This window comes from Rhinopithecus bieti, unplaced genomic scaffold (assembly GCF_001698545.2).
Source record: "Rhinopithecus bieti isolate Rb0 unplaced genomic scaffold, ASM169854v2 scaffold_41082, whole genome shotgun sequence".
NCBI lineage: Eukaryota > Metazoa > Chordata > Mammalia > Primates > Cercopithecidae > Rhinopithecus > Rhinopithecus bieti.
In genome coordinates this window covers 1,147,355-1,173,851 of record NW_016817890.1, presented here as the reverse complement: position 1 = coordinate 1,173,851, position 26,497 = coordinate 1,147,355, and the positions used below count along the sequence as shown (strand labels likewise).

General features: G+C 52.2%; 1 protein-coding gene across 4 annotated transcripts; it reads right to left on the bottom strand.

Moving 5' to 3' along the window:
• Positions 1 to 853: 853 nt before the first annotated feature.
• On the bottom strand, positions 854 to 23,980 carry FGR (FGR proto-oncogene, Src family tyrosine kinase). Of its 4 annotated transcripts, XM_017856456.1 has the most exons (14): positions 23,822 to 23,980; positions 15,533 to 15,625; positions 13,701 to 13,763; positions 12,295 to 12,533; positions 11,646 to 11,748; positions 10,087 to 10,185; positions 5,748 to 5,851; positions 5,411 to 5,560; positions 4,252 to 4,407; positions 3,998 to 4,177; positions 3,410 to 3,486; positions 2,990 to 3,143; positions 1,787 to 1,918; positions 854 to 1,690 (listed from the first exon to the last, which is right to left on the bottom strand). In XM_017856456.1, the coding sequence occupies exons 4-14, from the start codon at positions 12,518 to 12,520 to the stop codon at positions 1,482 to 1,484; spliced, it is 1,590 nt and encodes a 529-aa protein (XP_017711945.1). In that variant the 5' UTR covers positions 12,521 to 12,533; positions 13,701 to 13,763; positions 15,533 to 15,625; positions 23,822 to 23,980; the 3' UTR covers positions 854 to 1,481. The 4 variants fall into 4 exon arrangements, with proteins under 4 accessions (XP_017711945.1, XP_017711943.1, XP_017711944.1 ...); XM_017856454.1 differs by lacking the exon at positions 15,533 to 15,625; XM_017856455.1 differs by lacking the exons at positions 15,533 to 15,625; positions 23,822 to 23,980 and adding an exon at positions 15,083 to 15,212.
• Between the last annotated feature and the right edge of the window lie 2,517 nt (positions 23,981 to 26,497).

The following is a 26,497-nucleotide window of genomic DNA, read 5'->3' as shown; positions in this document are numbered from 1 at the left end:
CCAAACAAAACAAACTGCCTCCAAACCTCTCCAAAAGCTCCCTTGGGGACAAAACTCCCCTAGTGAGATACAGTGAGTTAGACTAACCCTCAGGCCTCTCCTCTCTCCTCCCCTCTCTTCTCTCCTCTTTTGGAGAATCTGACAGCTCCAGAGATTCCACTGTGGTCTTCCTCCTTGCCGTGGCAAAGGAGGCCTAAGGTTGTCCCACTGCGCCTGTGATGAATGGCAAATCCAACGAACTCAGATAAAGAATTAGCAAACCTACTGTACACAGATTGAAGGCCACATCAGTAACGAAGGGGACATTTTAATTTTAATGTATCTTCAGTTGCTTGCCTTTTTTTTTTTTTTTTTTTTTTTTTTGAGACAGAGTCTTGCTCTGTCGCCCAGGCTGGAGTGCAGTGGTGCAATCTTGGCTCACTGCAAGCTCTACTTCCCGGGTTCATGCCATTCTCCTGCCTCAGTCTCCCGAGCAGCTGGGACTACAGGCGCCCGCCACCACGTGGGCCTGGCTATTTTTTTTTTTTTTTTTTCGTATGTTTAGTAGAGACGGGGTTTCACTGTGTTAGCTAGGATGGTCTCGATCTCCTGACCTCGTGATCCGCCTGCCTCGGCCTCCCAAAGTGCTGGGATTACAGGCTTGACCCACTGCACCTGGCCAGTTGCTTGTCTTCTAAACTCAAAAGCAGATGAGCAGTGGGACTCTGGGTGTTCTAAAACTCCACACCTTGGATGCCCCGTGCTTGGTAGGCATTAGGGCCCTCTCTCAGCTTCCCCTGCTGCTGCCTGTGGCCAAATCTGTCCGTTCACCTCCCATTGACCACCCTCCCTCCCAAAGGAAAGTTCAAGAGTATTTCATGGCTTGAGGATTCATATTGTCATTTTACTTATTTACAGAATCAATAAACCAACGCATACACACTATTCAGAGAGGTGGGAAGCACTCCACAACCTTCTCCCTCAAATCTGGGCCCAGACCCCAGTCCTGGAGCACTGCATCCACCCAGTAGGAAAGGGGTCCAACCAAGACTTTTCCTGACTTTGTAACTTACAGACACAAGAGAATTGAGGGTAGAAGGGAAATTCTTGGCACCTGGACTGGAGTGGGATAAAAGGAGAGTAGGAAAGCAGTGATAGGAGAGAAGTGAGGAAGGTACATACAGTTTTATAAATAACTAGACAAGGTCTGAGCACTTTGGGTGCGGGTGGAGTGAGAAAGGCTAGAGGCATGTAGGGGCCTAAGTGGGAAAGGAAGAAATAGTGCTTGGGGCCAGAGCGGATGAGGGATCAGCTCTGGGCCTCCTTTTGCCCCATCTGTAAAGTGAGTGAGTTGCCCTAGGTGGTGTCAGAGCAGGCCGCCTCCTCGGAGATGCTAGGACTCTATGGGCTTCTAAGCCAGCCTAGGGACTTTGGAAAAAGAGCTCTGGGGATTGGCAAGGACTGGGGGTCACCACCAGAGAGGTGGTTGATGCCCGGACAGGCTATGTCTGATCCCCGGGCTGGTACTGTGGTTCGGTGGAGGTGAAGTAGTCCTCCAGGAAGGACTGCAGGTACTCGAAGGTGGGCCTCTCCTCCGGGTCCAGACGCCAGGTCTGTTCCATGGCCTCATACAGGGACGCTGGGCAGCCTGGAGGGCATGGCATGTGGTAGCCCTGCTCCACCTGTTCCAACACTTCCCGTTTACTCATGCCTGAAGGATGGGGCTCTGTCAGTCAAAGGGCCAGCCAGGAGGAAGCCTTTCCCTGTGACCATCCCCTACCCCAGCCCTACCCCTGGCGAGGCAAACCTGGGTAGGGGATTCGGCCCTTGGTGATGAGTTCCGTGAGCAGGATCCCGAAGGACCACACATCTGACTTGATGGTGAATCTGCCAAAGAGGGCAGCTTCTGGGGCTGTCCACCTGATGGGGAACTTGGACCCTGGAGAGGATGGGGGAGCAGGGAAAGTGAGTGAGGGGGTCCCTGGAAACAGCTGGATTAAGAGGATGGGGTCTGGGCGCAGTGGCTCATATCTGTAATCCCAGCACTTTGGGAGGCCAAGGCAGGCGGATCATTTGAGGTCAGGAGTTTGAGACCAGCCTGGCCAACATGGTGAAACCCCGTCTCTACTAAAAATACAAAAATTAGCCGGGCATGGTGGCAGGTCCCTGTAATCCCAGCTACTAGGGAGGCTGCAGCAGGAGAACCGCCTAAACCCAGGAGGTGGAGGTTGCAATAACCTGAGATCGCACTGCTGCACTCCAGCCTGGGTGACAGTGAGACTCCGTCTCAAAAAAAAAAAAAGAGAGAGAGAATGGAGACTTTAGGGATGAGGATCTTGGGGATCCTGAGCATAAGGGTCTCTGGGCGTAGTAGAAAGGACATGGTATCTAGTCAACACCTACTATGTGTCGAGTATAGTGATGGGCACGTTCCAAACATTGCAATAATTCTCATCCTAATAACAGCCAATACTTGGCTAGCCTTTCCTGTGTGCCAGACACTGTTTTAAGTGATATGCATGCATTAACTCATTTAACCCTCACAAAACCTCCATGAGATAGAGACTCATTTTACAGATGAGGGAAAGGAAGCACTGATTAGTTAGGTAACTTGCCCAGATCACAGAGTTAATACCTGGCTAGGATCCATACTCAGGCATTCTGGCTAGAGAAGTCCCACTGTTGCACGTCATTGTCTTTCATTTAAGAATTATAGCTGTGCCTGTCACATAGCAGGTGCCTGGTAAACATCTGCTGATTTGCTGTTATCTGAATATTTTCACTTTACAGAAGAGAAAAGGCAGCTTCCAGAGGTCAGGTGACTTGCCCAAGGCCACATGGCTGGTAAGTGGCCGACCTGGGATTTGAGCCCAGAATTGCCTCTCATACTACATCAGGATGGGGGTGACTCGGGTGACCTGGGGTGAAGAAGGGTTCCTGAGTGTGTGGGGCCCCATGGAAGTCCCTTGTTGCATGGGGAGCTCTTGGAAGGTGGAGTGAGGCAGGGCACCTTGGCAGGGGTTGTACTCATCGTCCTTGATGAGACGGGCCAAGCCGAAGTCTGCGATCTTGCACACCAGCCGCTCCCCGACCAGGATGTTGGCTGCCCTCAGGTCGCGGTGAATGTAGTTCATGCGTTCCATGTAGGCCATGCCCTCAGCTACCTGGGGGGCCAAAGTGTGGAGAGATGGGAGCTCATGTGGACTCACAGCACCGTGGCCTGTGTGAAGGGTGAGGGACCATTTGAAAAACCCACTTTCCAGAGGGGGAGACTGAGGCCCAGAAAGAGAGGCAGTACCTCTCAGGCACAGCTGGAGGCACAGCTGATGCAGTGGGCGGGGCCGCCCTCCCAGGCGTTTGAAGGGACAGAGAATTTGTGAACAGTTAATAGGTAGGAGGTCCGGGAGGTAAAGGCTGCTGGCCCAGTTACCTGGGCTGCCATGTCCACCAACTGGGGCAGCCTCAAATCCTGGCCCTCCGGGTTCTTGAGGAAATCCAGCAAGCTGCCTGGGAAGAGGAAGCCAGAACGTCAGCGGCAAACCCCTAGCCCGGGCCCCAGCCCCTCCTCCTCTCGCTTGGCCCCGCCCCTCCATCCCCGCCCACCTGGACCCGCCCCTCACTTAGGACCCCGCGGGTATCTCAACCCCTCACTTGTCTCGCCCTGGCCCTGCTGCCAGACACGGACTCTGCCCACATCTCGTTTCTTCTGTTCCTTGGTGCCCCGGACACGACCCACTCAGACTCCGCCCCAGACCCTCCCTCATTCCCGATTCTGCCTTCGTTAGCCCAAGCCCCACACCCCCAACACCAGAGGCGCCGCCCCCAGCCCCAGATCCGTAGTGGTCTCACTCGGCCCGGCTCCCACCCCAGCGCTCCAGTCGTTTTACACACCTGGTCCCTTAGTGGGACTCTACCCATTGTCCCTCGTCCCTCACAGATCGCGTCCCAGGTCCCACGCCTGAAAACTCCCCTCTTAACTTCACCCCAAATCCCGCCCGACCAGGCTCCGCCTCCTGACCGTGACACATGAACTCGGTCACGATGTAGATGGGCTCCTCCGACACGACGGCGTACAGCTGCACCAGCTTGTCGTGCCGCAGCAGCTTCATGACCTGCGCCTCCTCCAGGAAGGCCTTCGGGGACATGGTGCCTGGCTTCAGCGTCTTCACCGCCACCTTAGTGCTGCCGTTCCACGTGCCTGCTCGGAGGCTGTCTTGTCAGGACCCTCTCCCCCATCCCAGGCCCTCGCCCCGGCCCCCGGGAGCTCCGTACCCAGCCACACATCCCCAAAGCAGCCGGTGCCCAGCCGGCGCTCCAGCGTGATGGAGCTGCGGCTGATCTCCCAGGCGTCCTTAGCCAGGCCCAGCGTCTGCGGCTTCATGATGGTGCAGGGCGCGGTGAGCAGGTTGCACAGCCCGTCATTCACCTCTAGGGGAGGGGTCATGGGGTAGTCACAGGAGGGCCAGGACACCCCTTTCCACTCCTTATCCTATCCCAGCCTGGTGCCAGACCCTAAGATCAGTTATAAGGAACTATGCCCCAAATGAGGTCACAGGCCAGGAAGAAAGGCAACTCGACCCACTGAATAGGGGAACATGTTGGTGCCCAAGGAAGGGAGTGGCACCCAGAGGGAGAGATGATCCCTGTAAGCCTTTTGTAAGGCCTGGGGGCCTTCCCATAGGAGGTAGCCTCCAGCTGGGCCTTGAAGGATAAGGTGGGATTCTCACAGGTGGAAATGGGGTTGGGGATTCCAGGCAAAGGTGTGGACATGAGGCCCATGGTCTTCCATGGACCTCATCCTTGACATAACCAATCAAGGCAGAAACGTGGGCATTGACTCCTGCCTTGCCTTCACCCCCACAGCCAATTCTCCACCAAGTCAGGCCTATTCTGCCTCCTACCCAGCTTCAGAATCATCTGCTTCGTCTTTACTCCACTGCCACCAATTTAGTCTCCACCACCTCTCACCTGGACAACAGCCCCTGCCTTCTGATGGACCCCTCATTCTGCCTTGTCCCCTGGCATCCAAGCTCCACCAGCAGCCAGAGTTTCTCACAAAAGTGAGACCAGCCTCTGTCACCCCCTGCTCAGGGCCCTGTGATGATGGCTCCCTGTCTGCCCACAGGGCAGTCCTGGTGCCTTGGTGGGGCATTCAGGTGGCACAAACACTCCATCAAGTTTCCAAAAATTGAGGCCTTGCGGCAAGAAACTGACCAATGCCTTGCTCAGTTATTAGGAGGTGCTGCTTGGTGATGGACTGCTTTCCTCCAGAAGCTCACAAAAGCTCCTGGCCTAGGAGACCACTCCTTGGGTTCTGGTTTTGGTCTGGCCAATACTGCTTGGTAGACCCTTCCCTTCTCTGGGCCTCAGTCTCCCCATCTGGACAATGCTTCAGTGGGTTGGTTCAGGGATCTGAGGCCCCTGCCCTCACCCATGTAGTGCTGCACCAGCTCCTGCACTGAGTTGAACTGAACCCGCGTGGTGATGTAGTAGCCACCCGTGTCCAGCTTGCGAATCTTGTAATGCTTCACATGATCGCCTCTGGTCTGATCCCAGTCCCGGATGGACAGGGAGTAGGCACCTGTGGAGAAGGATCACTTTGGATCTGCTGTTCTCCTCTCCCCTACTCTGGGAGCTGGGAGAGGCCCGACAGCAGCATCCCTAGGACCTGGTCCCAGTCTTGGCCTTGACCCAAGCACCCTACCGCTCCTAGCCCTACCCCAATGGTTGGGCCTCCCAGTCACCTTGGCGCATGGCACCACCCCTACCTTTGGTGGTCTCGCTTTCCCGAATGAGAAAGGCCCCCTGGGGGTTGCCTGGCGAGAGCAGCTGCCTCTCTGCATCCTTTCTCCCAATCTTTCCAAAGTACCACCTGTTGGGAAAGGCAGGCAAGAGTCAGGTGTGCTCTGCTCAAACCTCACCTCAGCCTCCTGTGCAGTCACTTCACAAGTCAAGACTCCATTTTCCCCATGTGTCCAATGGGGCTGGTACACCTGCTTCACAGCCTGGTTGGGAGGATCACAGAGAAGGGGAGTGTAAAATGCCTGGCACACAGTAGGTGCCCAGCAAAGGTTAGCATCTCTTCTCGTTAGGTTTCTCTTGAATTAAAATTGCTTCAAGCCCAGTCATCAGGGTGCCACGGACCCTCAGTTCATCTCACTCTAGCCCCTCTGTGCACTCATTTTACAGATGAGGAATTTGAGGCTCAGAGAGGGAAAGTGACCTGTCCACAGGCTGGCTAATGAGATCTACCTAAAATCCTCTGCTGCTCACCCTAGTTCTTTTTTCACCACTCCAGTAATCAGATCACTCAGATCCTTCCCCCACCCCCACCTCCAAATCCTTTCCTCCTTTGGTCTCCAGAGCAACATGGTCTCCTGCTTCTCTTCTCTCTGGCTGCTCCTGCCCCAGCTCCTGCTCTTCTTGCACTCTCTTAGACTTGGATGTTGTCCTAAGTCTAAACTTCAACCTCAGGCCTCAATCACTCCTCTCCCTTGGGGATTCTTTCCAGGACTGAACTGTAGCCTTAAACCAACTGTGCAGGTACAATGGGGGAGCTGACGTGACCACAGGTGCCATAGAAGACTCAGATGATCATGAAACTGGCCTGTGGCCATCTTGGGTTGAATTAAAGGAGCCTCCTGTTTTCAAACCAGGGTGGTGGAAGTCTTAGTGGACCCTGGGAAAGTCAGTCCGCCCCTGGGTACTAGGCACAGTTCAGGAAACAGGAGAAGGCACTGGCAAGTGGTGTGTCCAAGAGGGCAGGCGGGAGGGGGACGGAGGAAGTGTTGAAGGACTGTATAGACAGGACACGTTGTCAAGTTTTTTCAAAGCCCTCCCCCCTCCCACACGCATGACATTAGCTACTTCCTTAATAATCAGTATAATAATAACAGCACATATTTCGTGCTAGGGTCTGCCTTAATACATGTATGTATTTACTTAATTCTCCTAACAACGTTGTGAGATAGCTACCATTGTTAACCCCCATTAGACAGTCAGGGCTGCAGTTGCTAAAACAGGAACCCAGGCTGTCTGCTTTAGGGCCTGTGCTCCTAACCACACTACCCGTAACCACAGCACTGCACTGAGCACCTCTCAGCGCTTGGTGACACTGGCTCCAAGATGTGGACACAAGCATGAAGCTCCCCAAACCTCCTGTCCTCTGCATCATTGTCCCTCCTCTCCTTCATGCCTCCTACCACCTCCCCAGACTTGGGCCTCACTGCACTTGACCTCTGAACCTCGCCCACCCACTCCTGCTCAGCGATGCCCACCCACTCCTGCTCAGTCATACCCACTTCCTGCCAGCAGCCTCCACCTGCATGCAGCCTCTCCATTCCAACAACCTCCAAACATGCCCACATTTCTCCCTTCCCCAAAGGAAACTATTCTAAGTTCCATCTTGCCATCAACATTCTGCTGTATCTTCTCGCCTTCCCTTCACTTGAAAAAGTGCTTCGCACTTGGGTCTCCACTTCCTCACCTCCCACTGCCTCCCAGGTTCTGCTGTCTGGCCTCCGCCTCCCACCCTCACACAGAAATCTCTCACCAAGGTCACCCCCACTGCCAAATCCAGTGGTAGCCTCTGACACGCCCTCTCTAGTTTCCTGAAGCTTCTGTGCTCTCTTGATTGTTCTGACTTGGGCTGGTCTGGATTTCCTCACTTCTCCAGTGGCTCCTTCTCCTTCGAGGGCAGCTTTCCCCAAAGTGGGGTCCTAGGGCCAATCTTTTTCACTCTCCGCTCTCTTCCTTAACCCTCTATATAGCTTTTAAAAAATTTTTAATTAGTTAATTTTTTTGAGACTGAGTCTCGCTGTGTTACCCAGGATGGAGTGCAGTGGCTCCATCTCGGCTCACTGCAACCTCCACCTCCCAGGTTCAAGTGATTCTCTTGCCTCAGCCTTCTGAGTAGCTGGGACTACAGGTGCCTGCCACTACACCCAGCTAATTTTTGTATTTTTAGTAGAAATAAGGTTTTACCACGTTGGCCAGGCTGGTCTTGAACTCCTAACCTCAGGTGATCCACCCACCTCAGCCTCCCAAAGTGATGGGATTGCATGCATGCCTCACTGCCCCCGGCCCCCTCCTATATAGCTTTAATGATCATCTTTACGCTCATGGGTTCCACATTTCTGCCCTAGCCCACTGTGCCCTCTGCAAGGATCATAGCAAACAAACTGAGGAGTCTTAGTGCCAATTAGGAAAAGGTGCCCCTTCCTCTGGGCTGATTCAGGGGCATGGATTAGCATGGGCTGGTTGCCTGCCATACAAAGCACAACCTAATCAAATTGCTGGCAGCCTCCTCCACCTGGATGTTCCTCTCCACAAACCACAATCCAACAAGTACTCCCTAGAACTCATGAACCTATACCTGCTCCTGTGTTCCCTGCCTTAGCAAATGGTGCCATCATCCACCCGGCTCCTTAAGGAGATTTTGAGTCACCCTTGATTCCTCCCACTCCCCATAACCCAAATCAGTCACAGAGTCCTGGATTCTCACTTTGCAGTCTCATCAATCCCTTCTTTTCTCATATATGTATGACATTTGTGAGGATAGCTTTTTAAAAGCTTTATGAGCCTCAGTTTCCTCATCTGTAAAATGGGGACAATAATAATATCAAGGGGCTGGACATGGTGGCTCACACCTGTAATCGCAGCACTTCGGGAGTCTGAGGCAGGAAGATCACTTGAGGTCAGGAGTTTGAGACCAGCCTGGCCAACATGGTGAAACCCTGTCTCTACTAAAATTACAAAAATTAGCCAGGTGTGGTGGCGGGCACCTGTAGTCCCAGGTACTTGGAAGGCTGAGGCAGGAGAATTGCTTGAACTCAGGAGGTGGAAGTTGCAGTGAGCCAAGATTGTGCCACTGCCCTCCAGCCTGGGCAACAGAGCAAGACTCTGTCTAAAATAATAATGTCAAGGCCGGGCATAGTGACGCATGCCTGAAATCCCAGCACTTTGGGAGGCCAAGGTGAGAGGATTGCTTGAGCTCAGAAGTTTGAGATCAGCCTGAGCAACATAGCAAGATTCTGCTTCTATAAAAAAAATATATAAAAATTAGCCAGGCATGGTGGCACACACCAGTAGTATCAGCTACTCAGGAGGCTGAGGTGGGAGGATCATTTGAGCTCAGGAGTTTGAGGCTGAAGTGAGCTAAAATCATGTCACTGTACCCCAGCCTGGGCAACAGAGCACGCCCTTGTCTCTTAAAAAACTAATAATATCAACAGTGTTATTGTGAGAGTTAAATGAACCAAGGTGGTAAAAACTTGCTGTAGTATACTTGCTCAAGTATATAAAGGCATTCAATGAATGATAAATTTCTGCCTCTTGGGCCAGGCCTCAGTGGCTCATGCCTGTAAGCCCTGAACTTTGGGAGGCCAAGATGGGCGGATCACTTGAGCTCAGGAGTTCAAGACCAGCCTGGGCAATATTGTGAAACACTATCTCTACTAAAAATACAAAAATTAGCTGGGCATGGTGAAAGAATCATCTGAGCCAGGGAGGTCTAAGCTGCAGTGAGCTGTGATTGTGTCACTACACTATACTCTAGCCTGGGTGACAGAGTAAGACCCTGTCTTAAAAAAAAAGAAAAGAAAAGAAAAGAAAAATTCTTGCCTCCTTAATAGAATTAATTCCTAGTAATGCTCCCTTGCACTTGTTCAGCACTTTACAATTTTTTAAAGCTCATACACTGTTGTTTTTACTGGGAGGCAATATGTATAATGCTGAGCAAATGCAGCCCAACTATCTGGGTTCATACATCAGCTCCACCACTCACTAGCCATGTGAACTCGCACAGGATATTTACTTTCTCTGTGCCTCAACTTCCTCATTTGTAAAATAGGGTAATAGTAGTTTCTAACCCTATTAATACACAGACAGTACTTTCAATAGTGCCCCGAACATAGTACATGCTCTCTAAGTATTATCTACTATTATTATTATCAGTACAATCTTCTTTTATTCTGACAATGACCTTACAAAATTATTAGATAAGGAGACAGGCTCAGACTGGAGCAATGACTTGTCCAAGAGGTGGCCTTGGAGTCTGGACTCCAGGGTCCTGTCCATAGGGCTGGCCTTGCCGCAATCCTCACTTACTCTTCAGCCTGGATGGAGTCAACAGGGGCCACATAGTTGCTGGGAATGTAGCCAGTTTGTCCGGAGCTGAGAGACCGAGCCTCCCACCAGTCACCTTCACTGTAGGCACAGAACAGGGCATGGTCAGCAGCACCCCCAGCCCCCAAGGCACCCTGGGGCCAAGCGGAGCCACACAGGTCTGCAGAGATGAATCCTGCCAACCCCTCATCTTGGACACCCCCCACCACCAGCGCTTTTGTCTGCTCTGCCCCAGCCTCCTCAGCTGGGCTGGGCTGGGGATTGGGAATACAGTGGACAGCTGACTAGGTCACTTCCCCACAGAAAAGGGCTACACATTTCCTTCTGGATAAAATCTAGACTTCTCAATGTGGCTTAAAAAGCCTGGCAGAGGCCAGGTGTGGTGGCTCATGCCTGTAATTCCAGCAGTTTGGGAGGCCGAGGCAGGCGGATCTCCTGAGGTCAGGAGTTCGAGACCAGCCTGGCCAACATGATGAAACCCCATCTTTACTAAAAATACAAAAAATTAGCCAGGCATGATGGCTCCTGCCTATAGTTCCAGGATCACTTGAACCCAGGAGGCGGGGGTTACAGTGAGTCGAGATTGCACCACTGCACTCCAGCCTGGGAGAGAGTAGTGAGACTCCAACTCAAAAATAAAAAAAAAAAAAAAAAAAAAAAAAAAAAAAAAAAAAAAAAAAAAAAAAAAATAAAAAAAAAAAAAAAAAAAAAAAAAAAAAAAATAAGAAAAAAAAAAAAAAAAAAAAAAAATAAAAAAAAAAAAAAAAAAAAAAAAAAAAAAAAAAAAAAAAAAAAAAAAGCCTGACAGATCTGCCTCTGCGTTAACTCTCTACGCCTCTGTTCTCTCCCATTCTGCATCCCATATTTTATGAACCACCTAAGGTGAACTACTTTGTGGTTTTCAGAAGTTATCATTTATTCTCATTCTCTGTCACTCTCTTCCTCTTTTCCTCCCTCTTCCTTCACTGTCGATTCATTTTTATTTTTTATTTTTTAACTATTTATTTATTTTTTTGAGATGGAGTCTTGCTCTGTTGCCCAGGCTGGAGTGCAGTGGCACGATCTCGGCTCACTGCAACCTCCACCTCCTGGGTTCAAGCGATTCTTCTGCCTCAGCCTCCCACGTAGCCAGGATTACAGGTGCACACCACCATGCCTGGCTAATTTTTATGTTTTTAGTAGAGACAGGGTTTCACCATGCTGGCCAGGCTGGTCTTGAACTCCTGACCTCAGGTGTTCCACCGCCTTGGCCTCCCAAAGTGCTGGGATTACAGGCATGAGCCACCGCACCTGGCCGTCTATTTCATTTTTATAGCCTCAGCTTAAAAATCACCTCCTCCAGGCCGGGTACAGTGGCCCAACACCCACCCACCCCCCACCCCACCCCAGCACACAGTTGCAGTCACCCAGGGTTTTTATTTTTATGTATATGTGTTCGCAACTAGGCTGGAGCATTCTGAGGCTAGGGACCAGGTGGGATTCCTGTCTGGGTCCTGCTCCCAGCCCAGGCAATGTTCTGACTAGGTGGCCTGGTCACTTACGTATTGTTCAGGATGTGGAACTTCTCGCCCTTGGTGAAGGTGAGGTCATCCTCAGTTCGAGCCTCATAGTCATACAGGGCAATGAACAAGGTCACTCCAATCCCTGCAGAGTCAGGGCTACTCAGCAGGGTAGGGCATGGGGCAGAAGCACCAAGGGGGCTGCACCCCCAAATTCCTGTTCCCCAGCCAGGCGCTGCACCTACCCACTCCTCTAGTGCCCCGGTTCTCAAAGGCCTTTGGAGTCCAAGGAATTTCAGATTTGGTCTCCACAGCTTAGGACACACAACTTCAAGCCCATTCCTCCCACCATGGAGGATCCCCTTGTTGCCCACTCCTCCTCTTCCCCACCAAGAAGACTTCCCATCTGGGAAGTGGCTCCTAAAAGGGCAAGAAGTTTCTCTTTGTCACTTGCATCTGTCACAGGGTCATGCCCCTCTCAGCCTGGGAGTAGAGCTTCCTGACCCTCCCCTGCAGACTGTGGTTTCTGACGGTAGGGCTGTACAGACTCCCTCAGCCTGTGTGACCTTGAAAGCGGGGTTGTGTCTGCCACATCCTACTGGAGGCTCCTAAGGGCAAGTCCGCTCTCCTCTTCTTCCCTCAGTTTCTCCCAGGATCCAGGCAGCACCTGACTCTGGCCCCCTGGACTCACCTGACACACCCCTGATGGTGCCACTATCAAGGAAGCCAGGGTTGATGGCCTGAGGGGAGAAGTTGCTGTAGTTGGGGATGTGGACAAATGATGATGCAGGCTGGGCCTTAGTGGGGTCAGGCCCATAGTGGTCTGCTGTCCCATAGCTCCTGAAGTCCCCTTCCAGGCCAGCATCCTCTTTGGCCGTGGCCGCCGGCTCCAATTTCTTGCAGAACACACAGCCCATTCCAGGTTCCCTGCTACAGAATGGGGCATGCCTCACTCAAGGGGCCCTGCCAGGTGCACCATTCTGTGCACACACGTGTACGCACATGCTCATACGCTCATACAGGCACATGGCTTTCCTTCTTGGGCCTAGATTGGGGTCCTCCCTCTAAGGGAAAAAAGTGGAGCCGGGCCACCTACTGTACCATTCAGTCTGCCTCGCAGTATGTCCCCGCTCAGTGCTTCTCTTCCCATTGGCTCATGTCTATGTCTCTGGGGCTGGCTTTCTACATTGGGATATTGCTATGCTTATTTGTATATTTTTGCCTCCTATTGCTTTGTTTTTTGTTTTGTTTTATTTTGTTTTGAGACAAGATCTCACTCTATTGCCCAGGCTGGAGTGCAGTGGCACAATTATAGCTTGCGGCAGCCTTGATCTCCTGGGCTCAAGTGATCCTCTGGTCTCAGCCTCCCAAGAACTGGGACTACAGGTGCGTGCCGCCATCTCTGGCTAATTTGTTTGATTTTTAGTAGAGACAAGGTCTTGCTATATTGCTCAGGTTGGGTCCTATTGCTTTGACATGTTGTGTTTCTTTGACTCTTTCAGTGTGCTTGTACATGTGTGTCTTTGTGTGTCTCTAAGTATGGGTGAGCTTGCCTGTGTGGGTATGCATGTGTGTGCAGCTCTTTATGGATGACTGTGTGTCTGTGTATGCAGGTTTGTGTGTATATGACAGTGTGTAAAAGTCTCTACGTATGTGTTTGGCTGCATGTGTATATGTCTGTAAGACTGTTTGTGTGTATGTGCTTCTGTGTGAGTATATGTGTGCCTGTCTGTGTGAGTGGGTGTCTCTGTGTCTGTGTGTCTATGAATGTGCACGTAGCTCTGTGTGGGAGCAGTGTGCCTGTCTCTGGATGTGTGTATCTCTGCGTGGATGTCTATATATCTGCGCATGTTTGTGTGTGAGTGTGTGTGAGGCTGTGTGTCTGCACCTGGAGAGTCACTGCAGAGGGGGATCAAGGCCATTTCCTGTCATGGGTCCAGTCTCCAGCCTCTCAAGCTGCCTCATTCTGGCTCCCCCATCTGTTACCTAGCAACAGGGTCCTTATAGAAGGACGGGGCTGTGAGGAGTTGTGGGGTTCAGGAAGGCCACCCCCACCCTGTTTTGTGACCCTGAAAGCCCTCCGTCCACCCCACTTACCCCTTAGGCCCCTACTCCTGGGTCAGTGGGGCTGCGGCATGATCCTTGGGAGGGGTCAGAGACCTGAGGGTGAGACGGAAGGACAAGGAAGATGAAGGCTCTGCCAATGTCTCTGTCAGCAGCTGCCCAGCCCCTGCCCTCTTCAGAAAGCCAGAAGGCCTGGGCTCTGCCCCAGCATGACTTCTGCCTTCACTTTCCTTCCTATCACCCCTGGCACACTTACACAACCACTGTCACACAGGGCACACCACCCACACCAGCTCTCTTTCACACTCATACTCACGGGACACACCAGCACAGTCACGCAACAACACTCACAGCATGCATTTGCATGAGTGTACGTGCCAACACCATCACACGCCAACAGAGGCTCTAACAAGCCCAAGCTCACAATAACACACACACATACACATGCACATATACATGTGGTGCCTGCCAGGTTACCTGATGAACACACTTGGACACGCATGATTTTGTACATTATAATCATCTCTCTAACAGGATTTCTATCAAGCCATGCTCAGCTCCCTCATAGTCCCCAGTCACCTTCTCCTAAAAACCAGTTCTTCTGGCCGGGCGCAGTGGCTCATGCCAGTAATCCCAGCACTTTGGGAGGCCGAGGCGGGTGGATCACAAGGTCAGGAGTTCGAGACCAGCCTGGTCAATATGGTGAAACCCCATCTCTACTAAAAATGCAAAAATTAGCCAGACGTGATGGTGGGCGCCTGTAGTCCCAGCTACTCGGGAGGCTGAGGCAGCAGAATCACTTGAACCCAGGAGGCAGAGGTTGCAGTGAGCCGAGATCGCACCACTGCACTCCAGCCTGGGTGACAGAGCAAGACTCTATCTCAAAAAACAACAAACAAACAAACAAACAAACAAAAAACAGTCCTTCCTCTGAACCCTGCTGTGCTCCCAGCCACTCTAGGGTTCCATGTGGTGGCTGAGTGACAGTGGATACCTGCCTCCGGAGCTCTCCCCCTATCCCCATAGCAGGGAAAGGACCACGTCAGAAGTTGGGGCCACCAGAGTCCCTTGGGAAGGCCCACAATGAGCCAACTCTTTTCTGGCAGCTGTATCCTCTGAGCAACAGGGCAGGAGGTCATTGAGCAAGGGTCCCCCACACCCTGCCAGAAACTCTGCCATTGCAACACTCAGAGAGGAACTGACTGGTGAGAGAGCTTGGTTTCCTAAGATGTGAGAACAATGGAGAGTTGAGGGTGGGGCTGATCCAGTGAACCCTGATTTGCCCCAGAGGGCCCCCAAGGTCCTAGAAGCAAGGACCCCCCAGCTTCTCCTCTTGATCCCCAGTCCAGTTACCCTTACAGATATTCTCTTCCTCTTCTCTCTGGGTCCTGTCCTTCCTTCCTAGCACCACTCACCTCTTCCAGGGAGTCTTCCTGGATCCACCAGGTCCAGTTGCCTGGCCAATGGTTCCGTCACATCAGTGCTTTGGTATCCACCCTAGCCCCACCTGCCCCTCTCACCCTTTGCTGTAAGTGTGCTCTCATGTGTGTGTTGGGTGGGGGTGGGAGCCTCACACCCATGTGGTGAACTGTGGGATGGGCTGTGGTGAGAAGCCTGCCCTAAAATAGCCCCTGTTCACTGGACCCTGCCTGAGACCTTTGCCCTGGGACTCCTCCCTGGGATGAAACCACTGTGTCTGAAAGGCCCCAGGATGCTACAGGGCTAGTTAGAGCCAGGGCAGAAAATAGAGGTGGAGGATTGGAAGCCATCCAGGGCCCACGGGGAGGGATTTCAGGGACTGGTGACAAGAGAAATGGGGCTAATACAAAAACAAGGGTGAGGCCGGGGGGCACAGTGGCTCATACCTGCTATCCCAGGACTTTGGGAGGCCAAGGCAGGATGATTGCTTGAGCCCAGGAGCTTGAGACCAGCCTGAGCAACATAGGGACACCCTGTCTCTACAAAACAAAAATTTTTTAATTAGCCAATCCTGATGGCACCCACCTACAGTCCCCGCTACTCGGGAGGCTGAGGTGGGAGGATTGCTTAAGCCTAGGAGTTTGAGGCTGCAGGAGCTGGGATTGTACTGCTGCACTCTACCCTGGGAGAGAGAGTAAGATCCTGTCTCTATTTTAAAAAGAAAACAGAAAAACCTAGGGTGAGAATAAAGACTTCTCACAGGAAGACACACACACACCTCAGATGGTGCACCGTGCTGATACTCAGATCCACACAGCCCTTCAAACCCCTTCTCAGATGGCACGTTACCTCAGCTGCCTCATGCACAGTCTCCAGGCTACTCTGCACAGATTCTTAGCACAAACATCTTTAAGTGTACACACACCCCATATACACACACCTCCAGCCCTCATCCGTCTGCACATAGATGCTCATGCACACGCATGTGCGCACACACACACATCCTCTATACAAGAATAGCAAATATAGAATTTATAGCACTTACTATGTGCTGGCCACTGCATTAAGCACTTTACCTATATTATCTCATTTTATCCACACAATCCTATGATTTAAGTATTATTATTATTAATTTATTTATTTTGAGAGGGAATTTCGCTCTTGTCACCCAGACTGAGTGTAATGGCATGATTTTGGCTCACTGCAACCTCCGCCTCCTGGGTTCAAGCCATTCTCCTGCCTCAGCCTCCCGAGTAACTGGCACCACCATGCCAGGCTAATTTCTGTACTTTTAGTAGAGACAGGGTTTTCACCATGTTGGCCAGGCTGATCTTGAACTCCTGACCTCAAGTGATCCACCCGCCTTGGCCCCCCAAAGTGTTGGGATTACAGGTGTGAGCCACTGCACCTGGCCTAAGTATTATTATTATTGATGAGGCAACTGAGGCACAGAGAGGTTTGGAAACCTGCCCAGGGTTGGCTAGTCACAGTGGCTCATATCTATAATCCCAGAACTTTGGGAGGCCAAGGCAAGAGGACTGCTTGGGCACAAGAATTCGAGACCAGCCTGGGCAATATGGCAAATTCCAGCTCTATAAAAAATGCAAAAATTGGCCACGCACGGTGGCTTACGCCTGTCACTGCACTCCATCCTGAGTGACAGTGAAGCTCCGTCTTGAAAAGAAAAAAAAAAAAAAAAACTCCAAAAATTAGCTTGGCATGGTGGCACGTGCCTCGAGAGGCTGAGGCAGGAGGACCGCTTAAGACCAGGAGGTAGAGGCTGCAGTGAGCTATGATCATGCCACTGCACTCCAGCCTGGGCAACGTAGTGAAACTCTGTCTCAAAAAAGAAGGCCACAGATATGATGCATCCTGGTGTTTGGCTCCAGAATCTGAGCTTTCAAGTCCTTCTCTCCATTGCCCATCACAGATACAGAGAGATGCAGCCATTCCTGCTGGCATGCACAAATGCAGATGCCCCCACACTGTCCCCCTGCCCCCCACACAGGGACACACACACACTCACACACACACACACACAGATATACACAGCTCTCTCCGGTGACACAGACCCACACAGAGCTCTCCTCTATAGAACATAGACTTATACAATCTCTCATGTTCACACACAGATACAATGTTGCCACTTCCAATAATACCCACGTATATATTGCCACAACATATCTACATCAGACCAAGGGGATCCCTGAATTCTGCATGCCCAGAATGGCTGCAAGGGAGAGACTATCAGCATCTGAGAAGAAAGCTCTGTGGGCTCAGGAAGAGCCCTGGCAGGGCTGACAGTGTCGTCAGCAGGCAGAGGCAGGCAGCTCTTGAGTCTTACCACTTCCAGACTTGATACAGACCAAAGCCCTGGCCAGGCCTGGCTCTCTGGGGACCAGTATGTTGAGGGGTCAGGGGATGTAGGGCACAGGGTATGGCATTTGCATGGCCCAAGTCAGTGAGGGGCCACACTGCATGTAGCCATGTTCATGCTGTTTTGTCAGAGGAAAGAAAGAGATGGGGAAAGATAGAAAAAGAAGAGGCAGAGAGAGAGAGAGAGAGAGAAAGAGAGGCAGAGTTTGAGAGATACAGGGAGATAAAGAGAAAGAGCCAGAGACAGCTAGAGAGACAGAAAGAGAGACAGAAGGAAGAGCCAGAGACGGAGAAACACAGCGTGGTATGCTGGCAAACTGACTCTCAAAAAAACACCAAAAGCCCTGATCTGTCGCATTTTCTGATTTCCATGGTGTAAATATTCCCACCATGGCTGATTTAAAGCTACCAAAGTGAGTTCCTGAAAGCTGGAGTGGAAGAGACGCACAGAATGAACTCCCCTGAGCCAGTAACTAGCTGGCTCCAGCACACACTGCCAGAAAGAAACAGAGACAAAGAGACAGAGGCAGAAACGAGAATTAAGGAGAAAGAGTAACCGAGAGACCGAAAGAGACAGAAACAAGAGAGAGGCAGAGATGAAGAGAAGGAGAGAGAGAGCTAAAGAGACAAGGAGGGGAAAAGACCTCGGAGGGAGAGCAGATTGGGTTCACTCTGCTCAGGCATCTGCATAAAAATAGCCCTAGGACTCGTCATCCTCCCCTTACTCTGATCTCTATGTGCCACCAATCCTTTGGGGAGAAATGTGACTTCCTAGAAATCTGGGTGGCAGTAAAAATGTGCTAATTTATTAAACAGTTACACAGTGACTAGCATCTTGCCAAGCAATTCCCAGTCATGGTCTTATCTGGTGAACCTATGAGGTGGGTTTATGACTGCCCTTATTTTACAGATGAAGAAACTGAGGCACAGAGATGTTAAGTAACTTGCCTAAGATTACATTGTGACTAAAGGATGCTAAAATGCAATACTGATCAATTTGTTGCCAAAAACCACTGTAACCACTGGTCCATTCTGCAATCCTAGTAGAAGCAATAATGCAAGCTTGTCCAACCCACAGTACGTGGGCCAGATGTGACCCAGGACAGCTTTGAATGTGGCCCAACACATATTAATAAACTTTCTTAAAACATTTTGAGATTTTTTTTTTTTTTTTTGAGACAGGGTCTCACTCTGTTGCCCAGGCTGAAGTGCAGTGGCATGATCTTGGCTCGCTGCAACCTCTGCCTCCTGGGTTCAAGTGATTCTCCTGCCTCAGCCTCCTGAGTAGCTGGGACTAAAGGTGTGCTGCCAACATGCCCGGCTAATTTTAGTAGAGACAGGGTTTCACCATGTTAGCCAGGATGGTCTCAATCTCCTGATCTCATGACCTGCCTGCCTCGGCCTCCCGAAGTGCTGGGATTACAGACATGAGCCACTGCACCCGGCCTTTTTTGCAATTTTTAAAAGTCTGTCAGCTATCACTAGTGTTAGTGTATTTTATGCATGGTTCAAGACAATTTTTCTTCTTCCAGTGTGGCCCAGGGAAGCCAAAAGATTGGCCACCCCTGCAATAATGTGTGTCTTTTAAGGAGCACCTAGTGTTCTGAGCCCTGTGCCTCATGCTCTGAATCCTTGATCCAGCAGGCAGGGCACAGGTGGAGGGAGGGACGGGTGTGGGAGAGAGAGAGAGAGAGCCATATCTGCCCAGATTTTCTCAGGAAGTCACTGAATCTGAAGAAGCCAGGTCTCTCTTTTCTCAGCACTGAACTTGGCTGCCTGCTAACGCCAGAAAGGGGGCAGCTCAGAAAGTAGTCACAGCATCATTCTGGGCACTTAGTTCTGTTTATAAATATGTCTCTTGAGCATCTGGTTTACAGGAGTTGGCTCCAAGATCCCCATCAGGGTCAAAATCAGGTTACGAGTATCAAACTGAGGTCCAACCCTGGACCATAGTGCTCCCCACTTCAACATCTGCCCTGTGGCCCTCCCCAGCTCCATTCTTCAGTAGCTCTATGATCTTGGATCTTTGACATAAGCCTCTGAGCCTTAGTTGTTGCATCTGCACCTTCTGAGCAGTTGTTGTGAGGGCTTCATGACATGTGGCTCTTGCCCGATGTGCAGTGGCCAAGTGTGACCAATAACCAAAACCAGAATGGCCCCCAGGGACCGTTTACAACTCCACCCTTTCTTTTGCATAGGGAGAAGTTACTTTCCCAAGATGACACAGTCAGACAGGGGATTCAAAGTCAGGACTATTAATTCAAGTCCAGAGTTCCATTCCCTCCCCCATGGCTGTGTTCTCCAAAGCCTGAGCAGGAGATCATCCTGTTCCTAACTAGTGAATGTCATACTTCCGGTCGAACACACCACCCCTGTCATATGGCAGCTGGTCACCCAGCAGGGAGGGACCCTGCCTCCCACCCATCCCTACTGCTGGACATAGGAACCCCAGGTTCACCCATTCTTTTTCGAGGCCCATACTTCCCAAAGCTATGCCAGTTCTTTGATGTAGACACAGGATGTCCTGCCCCCGCAACCCTCACCAAGTATCTGTGGGATCTAGAGGCAGATTTAGGCTCACATTCTAGCCTGCCTGACAACTGACTTAAGGCATTGGGCAAGTCAGTTTATCTCCCTGAGCGGCAGCATCTTTGCCTATAAAATGAGAATACAAATGTCTACTTCCTGGGGTTGCTTCTCGGCATCAAATGGGGTCTCATCCCTGAAAGCATCAGACATACAGTAAGTGCCCAGTGAACTTTCACTTCCCTCCTTTCCCTTGAGGAAGGTCCTCCATGGCAATGATGGTATGGGACCAGAGGGTACAGGACTGGGCAGGGCTGAGAAGAAACAGAAGTTCCCAGGGTGAGGTGAGAGGGCTGAGCTGGCCCAGCTGCCTGGGAAATTTCACCAAAAGGGAACTGGGACTTAGGGCAGGGGCAGGAAACCACCATCCTGCAAGAGTTCCGGCTTCTCCTCCGGGCTCTGGGCTGACGGGGGCAGGCCAGGGTTGGAGGGGCAGGGAGCAGGTGACTCCCATCCCACTGTGCTGCATCTCTCACTAGGCCCTGTCCCCCAGACCGGGCTTCCATCCCTCATCCCCAGTCCTCTCACAGAGACCCTTCACCCCGCTGAACCCCAGTGCCTTTGCTGAATCCCCATCTCTCTCGCTGAGGCCCCCACAGCTCATTAACTTACTTTCTTTCTTTCCTTTCTTTCTTTCTTTCTTTCTTTCTTTCTTTCTTTCTTTCTTTCTTTCTTTCTTTCTTTCCTTTCCTTCTTTCCTTCTTTCTTCTTCTTTCTTCTTTCTTTCTTCTTTCTTTCTTTCTTTCTCCTCTCTCTCTTTCTTTCTTTCCTTCTTTCTTTCTCTCTCTCTCTCTCTCTCTCTCTCTTTCTTTCTTTCTTTCTTTCTCTTTCTTTCTCTTTCTTTCCTTTCTTTCTTTATTTCTCTTCTTCTTTTTTCTTTTTTTTCAGACAGTGTCTCATTCTGTCGCCAAGGTTGGAGTGCAATGGTTCGATCTTGGCTCACTGCAACCTCCACCTCCCAGGTTCAAGCAATTCTCCTGCCTCAGCCTCCTGAGTAGCTGGGATTACAGGCATGCGCCACCATGCACAGCTAAAATTTTGTATTTTTAGTAGTGACGGGGTTTCGTCATGATAGCCAGGCTGTTCTTGAACTTCTGACCTCAGGTGATCCACCCACCTCGGCCTCCTAAAGTGTTGGGATTACAAGCGTGAGCCACTGTGCTCGGCCTTCATTAACCCCCTTTCATCTCACACGATCCTTTCTTGAGGCCTCGAAACTGCCTCCTGAAGAAGACATGCCCACCCAACCCTGTGTGACTCCACCACCACCATGGTGAGGCCAGGTGTGTGCAGGGGGTGTTTGGGGGTAGCCTTTACCCTCCATGTGGTCCCGAAGCCATCAGCAGTTTTTTCCACTTCTTGTGGGTAAAAGTGGTTTTCCACCTGTTGCTGAAAACCACCCACTAGCCTCTAAAACACAGCTCTTTAGGTGCCATCTGTCCTGGGACTCAGGATTTTCGGGAGATGGGAGCCATGGGGGTGTCCAGGGGCAGCTGAAGGATGAGAGTCTAGATTTCAGTGTGGCCAGACAGGAAGCCCCCTCCCCGGTTCCTCAGGGGAGGGGGGCGATGAGGGGGACATCCTGCCTTTTCCCACCTTAGATCAGCCCAGTCTGCTCCCCGTGGGAAAAGCCCTGCCCCTGCTTCTCCAGCTCTGGGGTTCCCTACTCAGCCTTCTGAGGTCTGGCCACTTCCTTTGCCACATCAGCCCCAGATGGCTGCAGAGAACACCCAAACATCCACTTGTATGCTCAAGGGTTCATGCTCATTCACTCAGAGCCCAAAACATATAAACACTCACACCCTCACTGGAGGAGGGCATGAGAGCACCTACTCACTGGAACAGGAAGCAGTCATGAAGCCCCGGAATCCCACACCCTCCTCCCCAGTGGGGTCATGAAACTTGGTCTGGATGAGGTAAGGATTCAGGCCTCAGCTCAGGCTACATCAGAGACGAGATGTCCTGGACTTCTGGTCCCTACTGTTGGCCCTGCAGGTCGCCAACTCCCAAACCTCCATCTTCCCATCTGTGAAGTGGGAACAGGGTCCTGCTCTCCCATCACCACCACAGTCGGAAGGATGCCGAGGACATCAGGGTCCTTGAGCGTACACACCCGAGGTGTGGCCAACTGGGTGCGGCACCAGAGAGGGTGCGAGACAGATTTCAACTCTGCTGACCTCGCCAGTGTGGGCCCTCATCAGAGCCATAGGCTGTTTATTTAGATGCCAACTGAGCGCTGGTCCCTGGAGGCCCTGTCAGTGAGAGCTGGGCTGTCTGGTCCCCATCCATGCTTTTTGTTGTTGTTTTTTACAGACAAAATCTCGCTCTCTCACCCAGGAGCTCTCACTGCAGCCTTGAACTTGTGGGTTTCAGCGATCCTCCAGCCTCAGCCTCTGGAGTAGCTAGGACTATAGGCAGGTGCCACCACTTCTGGCCTTCCGGCTAACTATATTTTTTTGTAGAGACAGGATGGGGGTCTCCCTGTGCTGCCCAGGCTGGTCTCCTCTGCATGCTTTTGAGAAGGTGAAGGGGAGGCTCGCTGAGTCAGGGATAGCCCTTAACCCTTCAGGACACTCAGCAAAAACTGCTCTCTACACCTGATCCTCGTGGGGGAAGGGTGGACACAAGGATCATTTCTCCTCATAGTTCAGATGAGGAAAAGGAGGCCCAGAGAAGCCCCGTAACTTGCCTACAGTCACACAGCAATTAAGGGCCCAGTCTTGCTAACAACCCAGGTCTCTCAAACAGCAGATACTCCAACTCAGGATCTCTGAACACAGCGGCATCGCGCCCTCCTAAGTCGGGAAGCCCACCCCCCCACCCACCAGACCGAGGATTCAAAAACGGGACGCAGGTGGAGAGCAAAGGGGGCTGCTCCCGCCGGGAGCCCCGCGGCGGCCCAGTGCGGCCCGCCCTCGCGTTGCCATGGAGGCAGCCCCTGCGGGCACTCGCGGTCAAAGGCAGGATTTCCGTCGGGGAGGCAGCAATACCCGGATCCCGCGGGGAGCGCGGGCCGAGACCGCCGCGGGCGCGGAGGGGGCGCCCGGAGAGGCCAGTCCCTGCTGAGGGCGGGGACTTCCCCAGGAAGCGGGGACCCACGCCTTGCGCGCAGGGAAGGAGTCCCCTGCAGCCCAGAACCCACCGCAAGGGCGGGCCGGGAGGGTCGCGGCAGCCTACGTTACCCTGCGGGCTGTGGGCTTCACCCCGACTTCGGCCGGCTCGGAAAAGGGGAACTTCCTGGACCCGCAATTGCACCTCAGGTTCTCCATCCTCCAGAGACCGTTCTCCTCGACCCTCTTCCCGCCAGCTCCCTCACCTGTTCCCTCCAGCACCCCCACCCATTTCCCTTCTCCCGGACCCAGCAGACCCGTCGGCTTCTCCCCGAAGTCCCACTCCCATGATCCCTCCAGTTTCTCCCCCAGACCCTCCTGGGGTTCCCCTTAGTCCTTCTCCCCCGCCTGTCTTAGCCCCTTCCTAAACTCTCATAAGTCCCCTCCATTTTACCCACTAGACCTTTTGGGGTCCCTTTGGTCGGCTTCCCCCGTGCTCCCCTCCGCCCTCTCCCCCAGGTGTATCAGCCTTGCTCTCCAGGTCGCCGGTTTTACTCCTTAGGCCTTTTCGGGCTGGAGTCCCTTTGGCTGTCACCTTGCTCAGGTGTCCCCCCACCCCATGTTCAGGCTTCTCTTCCTCTCCACCCCCAGTCCTCTCCCCAGAGCCCCGAGGGGGAGGACACTGCCTGACCTGCCCAGCCCCCACCCGACGCGGTCTCTTACCTGGAGCCAAATTCTGCCTGGCCCCGGAGCGAGCCAGCCGGGGCTCCAGCAGCCGCGAGTGCCGGCGTGCGGGGAGAACTGGGGTGCTGCCCGCCTCTGACCGCCGCCCCTCCTGGGCAGGGAGGAGGAAGCCGCCTTGGACTTCTCTTATTGCAGTCGCGGCGGGCGGGCGGTGGTGGTGGGGGGGAGACAGTAACGCCCCGGCCCCAAGCCAGCTGCCCGCAGCGAGGAGGCGCCCTCAGATCCCAGGCCCACCCCCCACCTTCCTCCTCCCCGGGTTACGGGAGGTCGGCTCTGTCACCTCCAGACCTGAGTCCCCAGCACGGCCTTCCCAAAGGCCCCCTCCAAAAGTGCAGTTTTCGCACCCCTGAAGCACCTGTTCTTTTAGGATCATTGAATTGGAGGTTAAGAGGGGCTTTTCTCCATCACTGAGGACCAGATCGGGACTGGCCTTACTCGAGTTCTCACAGCCAGTTGACTTCAGACTGCTGTCACCAGAGCCACTGGACATGGATCACTTGGACCCTGTCAGCATGCCTTGCCTTCCTCAGGGGCTGGGCACTGGGGACACAGGGCGGTGAGCAGCAGAGGACCCTCCATTAGGAAGCTGCCTTTCAGAGGACTGGGAAGGGTGTCAGCCTTCCCCACACACCCAAGTTTTAGAAAACTGAGTAACTGGGCAGGGGGCAGTGGCTCAGCCTGTAACCTCAGCACTTTGGGAGGCTGGGTGGGAGGATTGCTTGAGTCCAGGAATTTCAGACCAGCGTAGGCAACATAGGGAGACACCATATTTTGTTTTTTAAATTAGTTGGGTGTGGTGTTGTACACCTGTGGTCCCAGCTACTGTGGAGGCTGAGGTGGAAGGATCCCTTGAGTCAGGCAGGTCGAGGCTGCAGTGAGCTGTGATTGAGCTACTGCACTCTAGCTTGGGTGACAGAGAAAGACCCTGCCTTAGAAAAAGAAAAAAAAGAATGTGGGTTTTGTTGCAGAAAATGATATTTTTTTTTAAAGAAAACTGAGTATCTTAGAACATGTGGAAAAGATTTTAAAACAAAAGAGAAACAGTAGCATCCTCTATCAGTTCCAGTCTCTCTGTCTGGTAGGGATCCCTGACCCTTCCTCAACCTGGGGTTCAGTCCCCACTCCCACCACTGTTACTTCAGCCTTAAAGCAAGAACCTGGAATATCCCTGCTGTCCAGGAGAGGAAGAGGTGTGGTGGGGAGGGCTGTTTGGTGGAGAGGTATGTGTCAGTTGGGATGTGGTGAGAGGCAGGGAGAGTGTGTGTAAACACAGAGGAGAGAGTGTGTGTGTGTGTGAGAGAGACAGAGAGAAAGAGAGAAAGCAATGACATGATGACTTTGCTTTTGGAACCAACAACTAGGCCACCGCATGCAGGCAGGTGTGTTTCCATGCATGGGCAGGAGCGTGTGGGGATGTGTGTGCATGCACTCACATGCTCAAGTATGTCCCAATGTGACTGGGGTAACAGAGTGGTGGGATGGAGATAAGAATGCTTTTCTCTTAGGAAATGGGAGGAGGGATGAGGAGGAAGACAGAGGAACCAGTGGCGGTACAGGGTCTCTGGAAGAGTGGCCTTACCCTAGCCGGGCAGCATCACCTCCGCCATCAAATGCTCCCTGCCTGGCCATTGGCCCACATGTTCAATTAGCAAACAAGCAAACATTTATCATTGTGTCTTAGGTGCCAGCCTTAGGGAAAACAGAGATGAGACACTGGTCCCTGCTCTTGGGGGATCCCCCCAATCTATCATGCTCGCTGTGTCATCCATCAAGGTCTGGCTCACAGGCATCTGCTCAAGAGGCCTTTCCTGATTGCTGCCTCCTACCCACTCCGCACCCCCAGCAGAACCTCAGCATCTTGTGCCTGGTGCACCACTGGTTCCTGGGGGATGGGTGTGTGGGATATGTTTTCCTCAAGGGCAGGGGTCTGGCTCTTGTAGATGCCTCCAGTACCCACACAAGGCCCGGCACACAGTAGCAGGCTTTCTGTGTATAGGAACACATGAATCAACCAAAGGACAAAGGAATGAACAGGTGAACAAAGGAAAGCCCAGTGAAAAACTGAATAATGGAAGGTAAGAAAGAATGAATAAAGAAATTCAAGAACTGATGACTGAATAAGCAAATGAATGGAAGAACAAAATAACAACATTGCTTCTCAGGTGGGGCACCGTGACTGACTCCTGTAATCCCATTGCTTTGGGAGGCCGAGGCGGGCGAATCACTTGCGGTCAGGAGATCGAGACCAGCTTGGCCAACGTGGTGAAGCCCCGTCTCTACTAAAAATACCAAAATTATCTGGGCGTGGCGCCGGTGCCTGTAATCCCAGCTACTCAGAAGGCTGAGGCAGGAGAATCGCTTGAACTCGGGAGGCGGAGGTTGCAGTGAGCTGAGATCGCAGCACTGGGCTCCAGCCTGGGCGACAAAGCAAGACTCCGTCTCAAAAATACATAAATAAATAGAAATTGCTTCTACTTTTTAAAATATATGTTGGGCCACATTAGTCCCTTGCTTAAAATCTCCCCGTGGCTTACCTTTCATTTTGCTTGGAAAAATAAAAATACAATATATACGATACCATAATAATAAAGAATGACAAAATCCAGCAGCTTTGTCCTGTCCTCTGAGGCCCTGTGTGCTTGGCCCCTGCCTCCT

Coding starts and splice junctions, on each gene's coding strand:
- FGR (XM_017856456.1), bottom strand. CDS start 12,520: ATGGGCTGTGTGTTCTGCAAGAAATTGGAGCCGGCGGCCACGGCCAAA. Junction 3,144..3,409: donor TGGTGGACATGGCAGCCCAG/GTAACTGGGCCA, acceptor TTGGCCCCCCAG/GTAGCTGAGGGCATGGCCTA. Junction 1,919..2,989: donor TGAGTACAACCCCTGCCAAG/GTGCCCTGCCTC, acceptor CATCCTCTCCAG/GGTCCAAGTTCCCCATCAGG.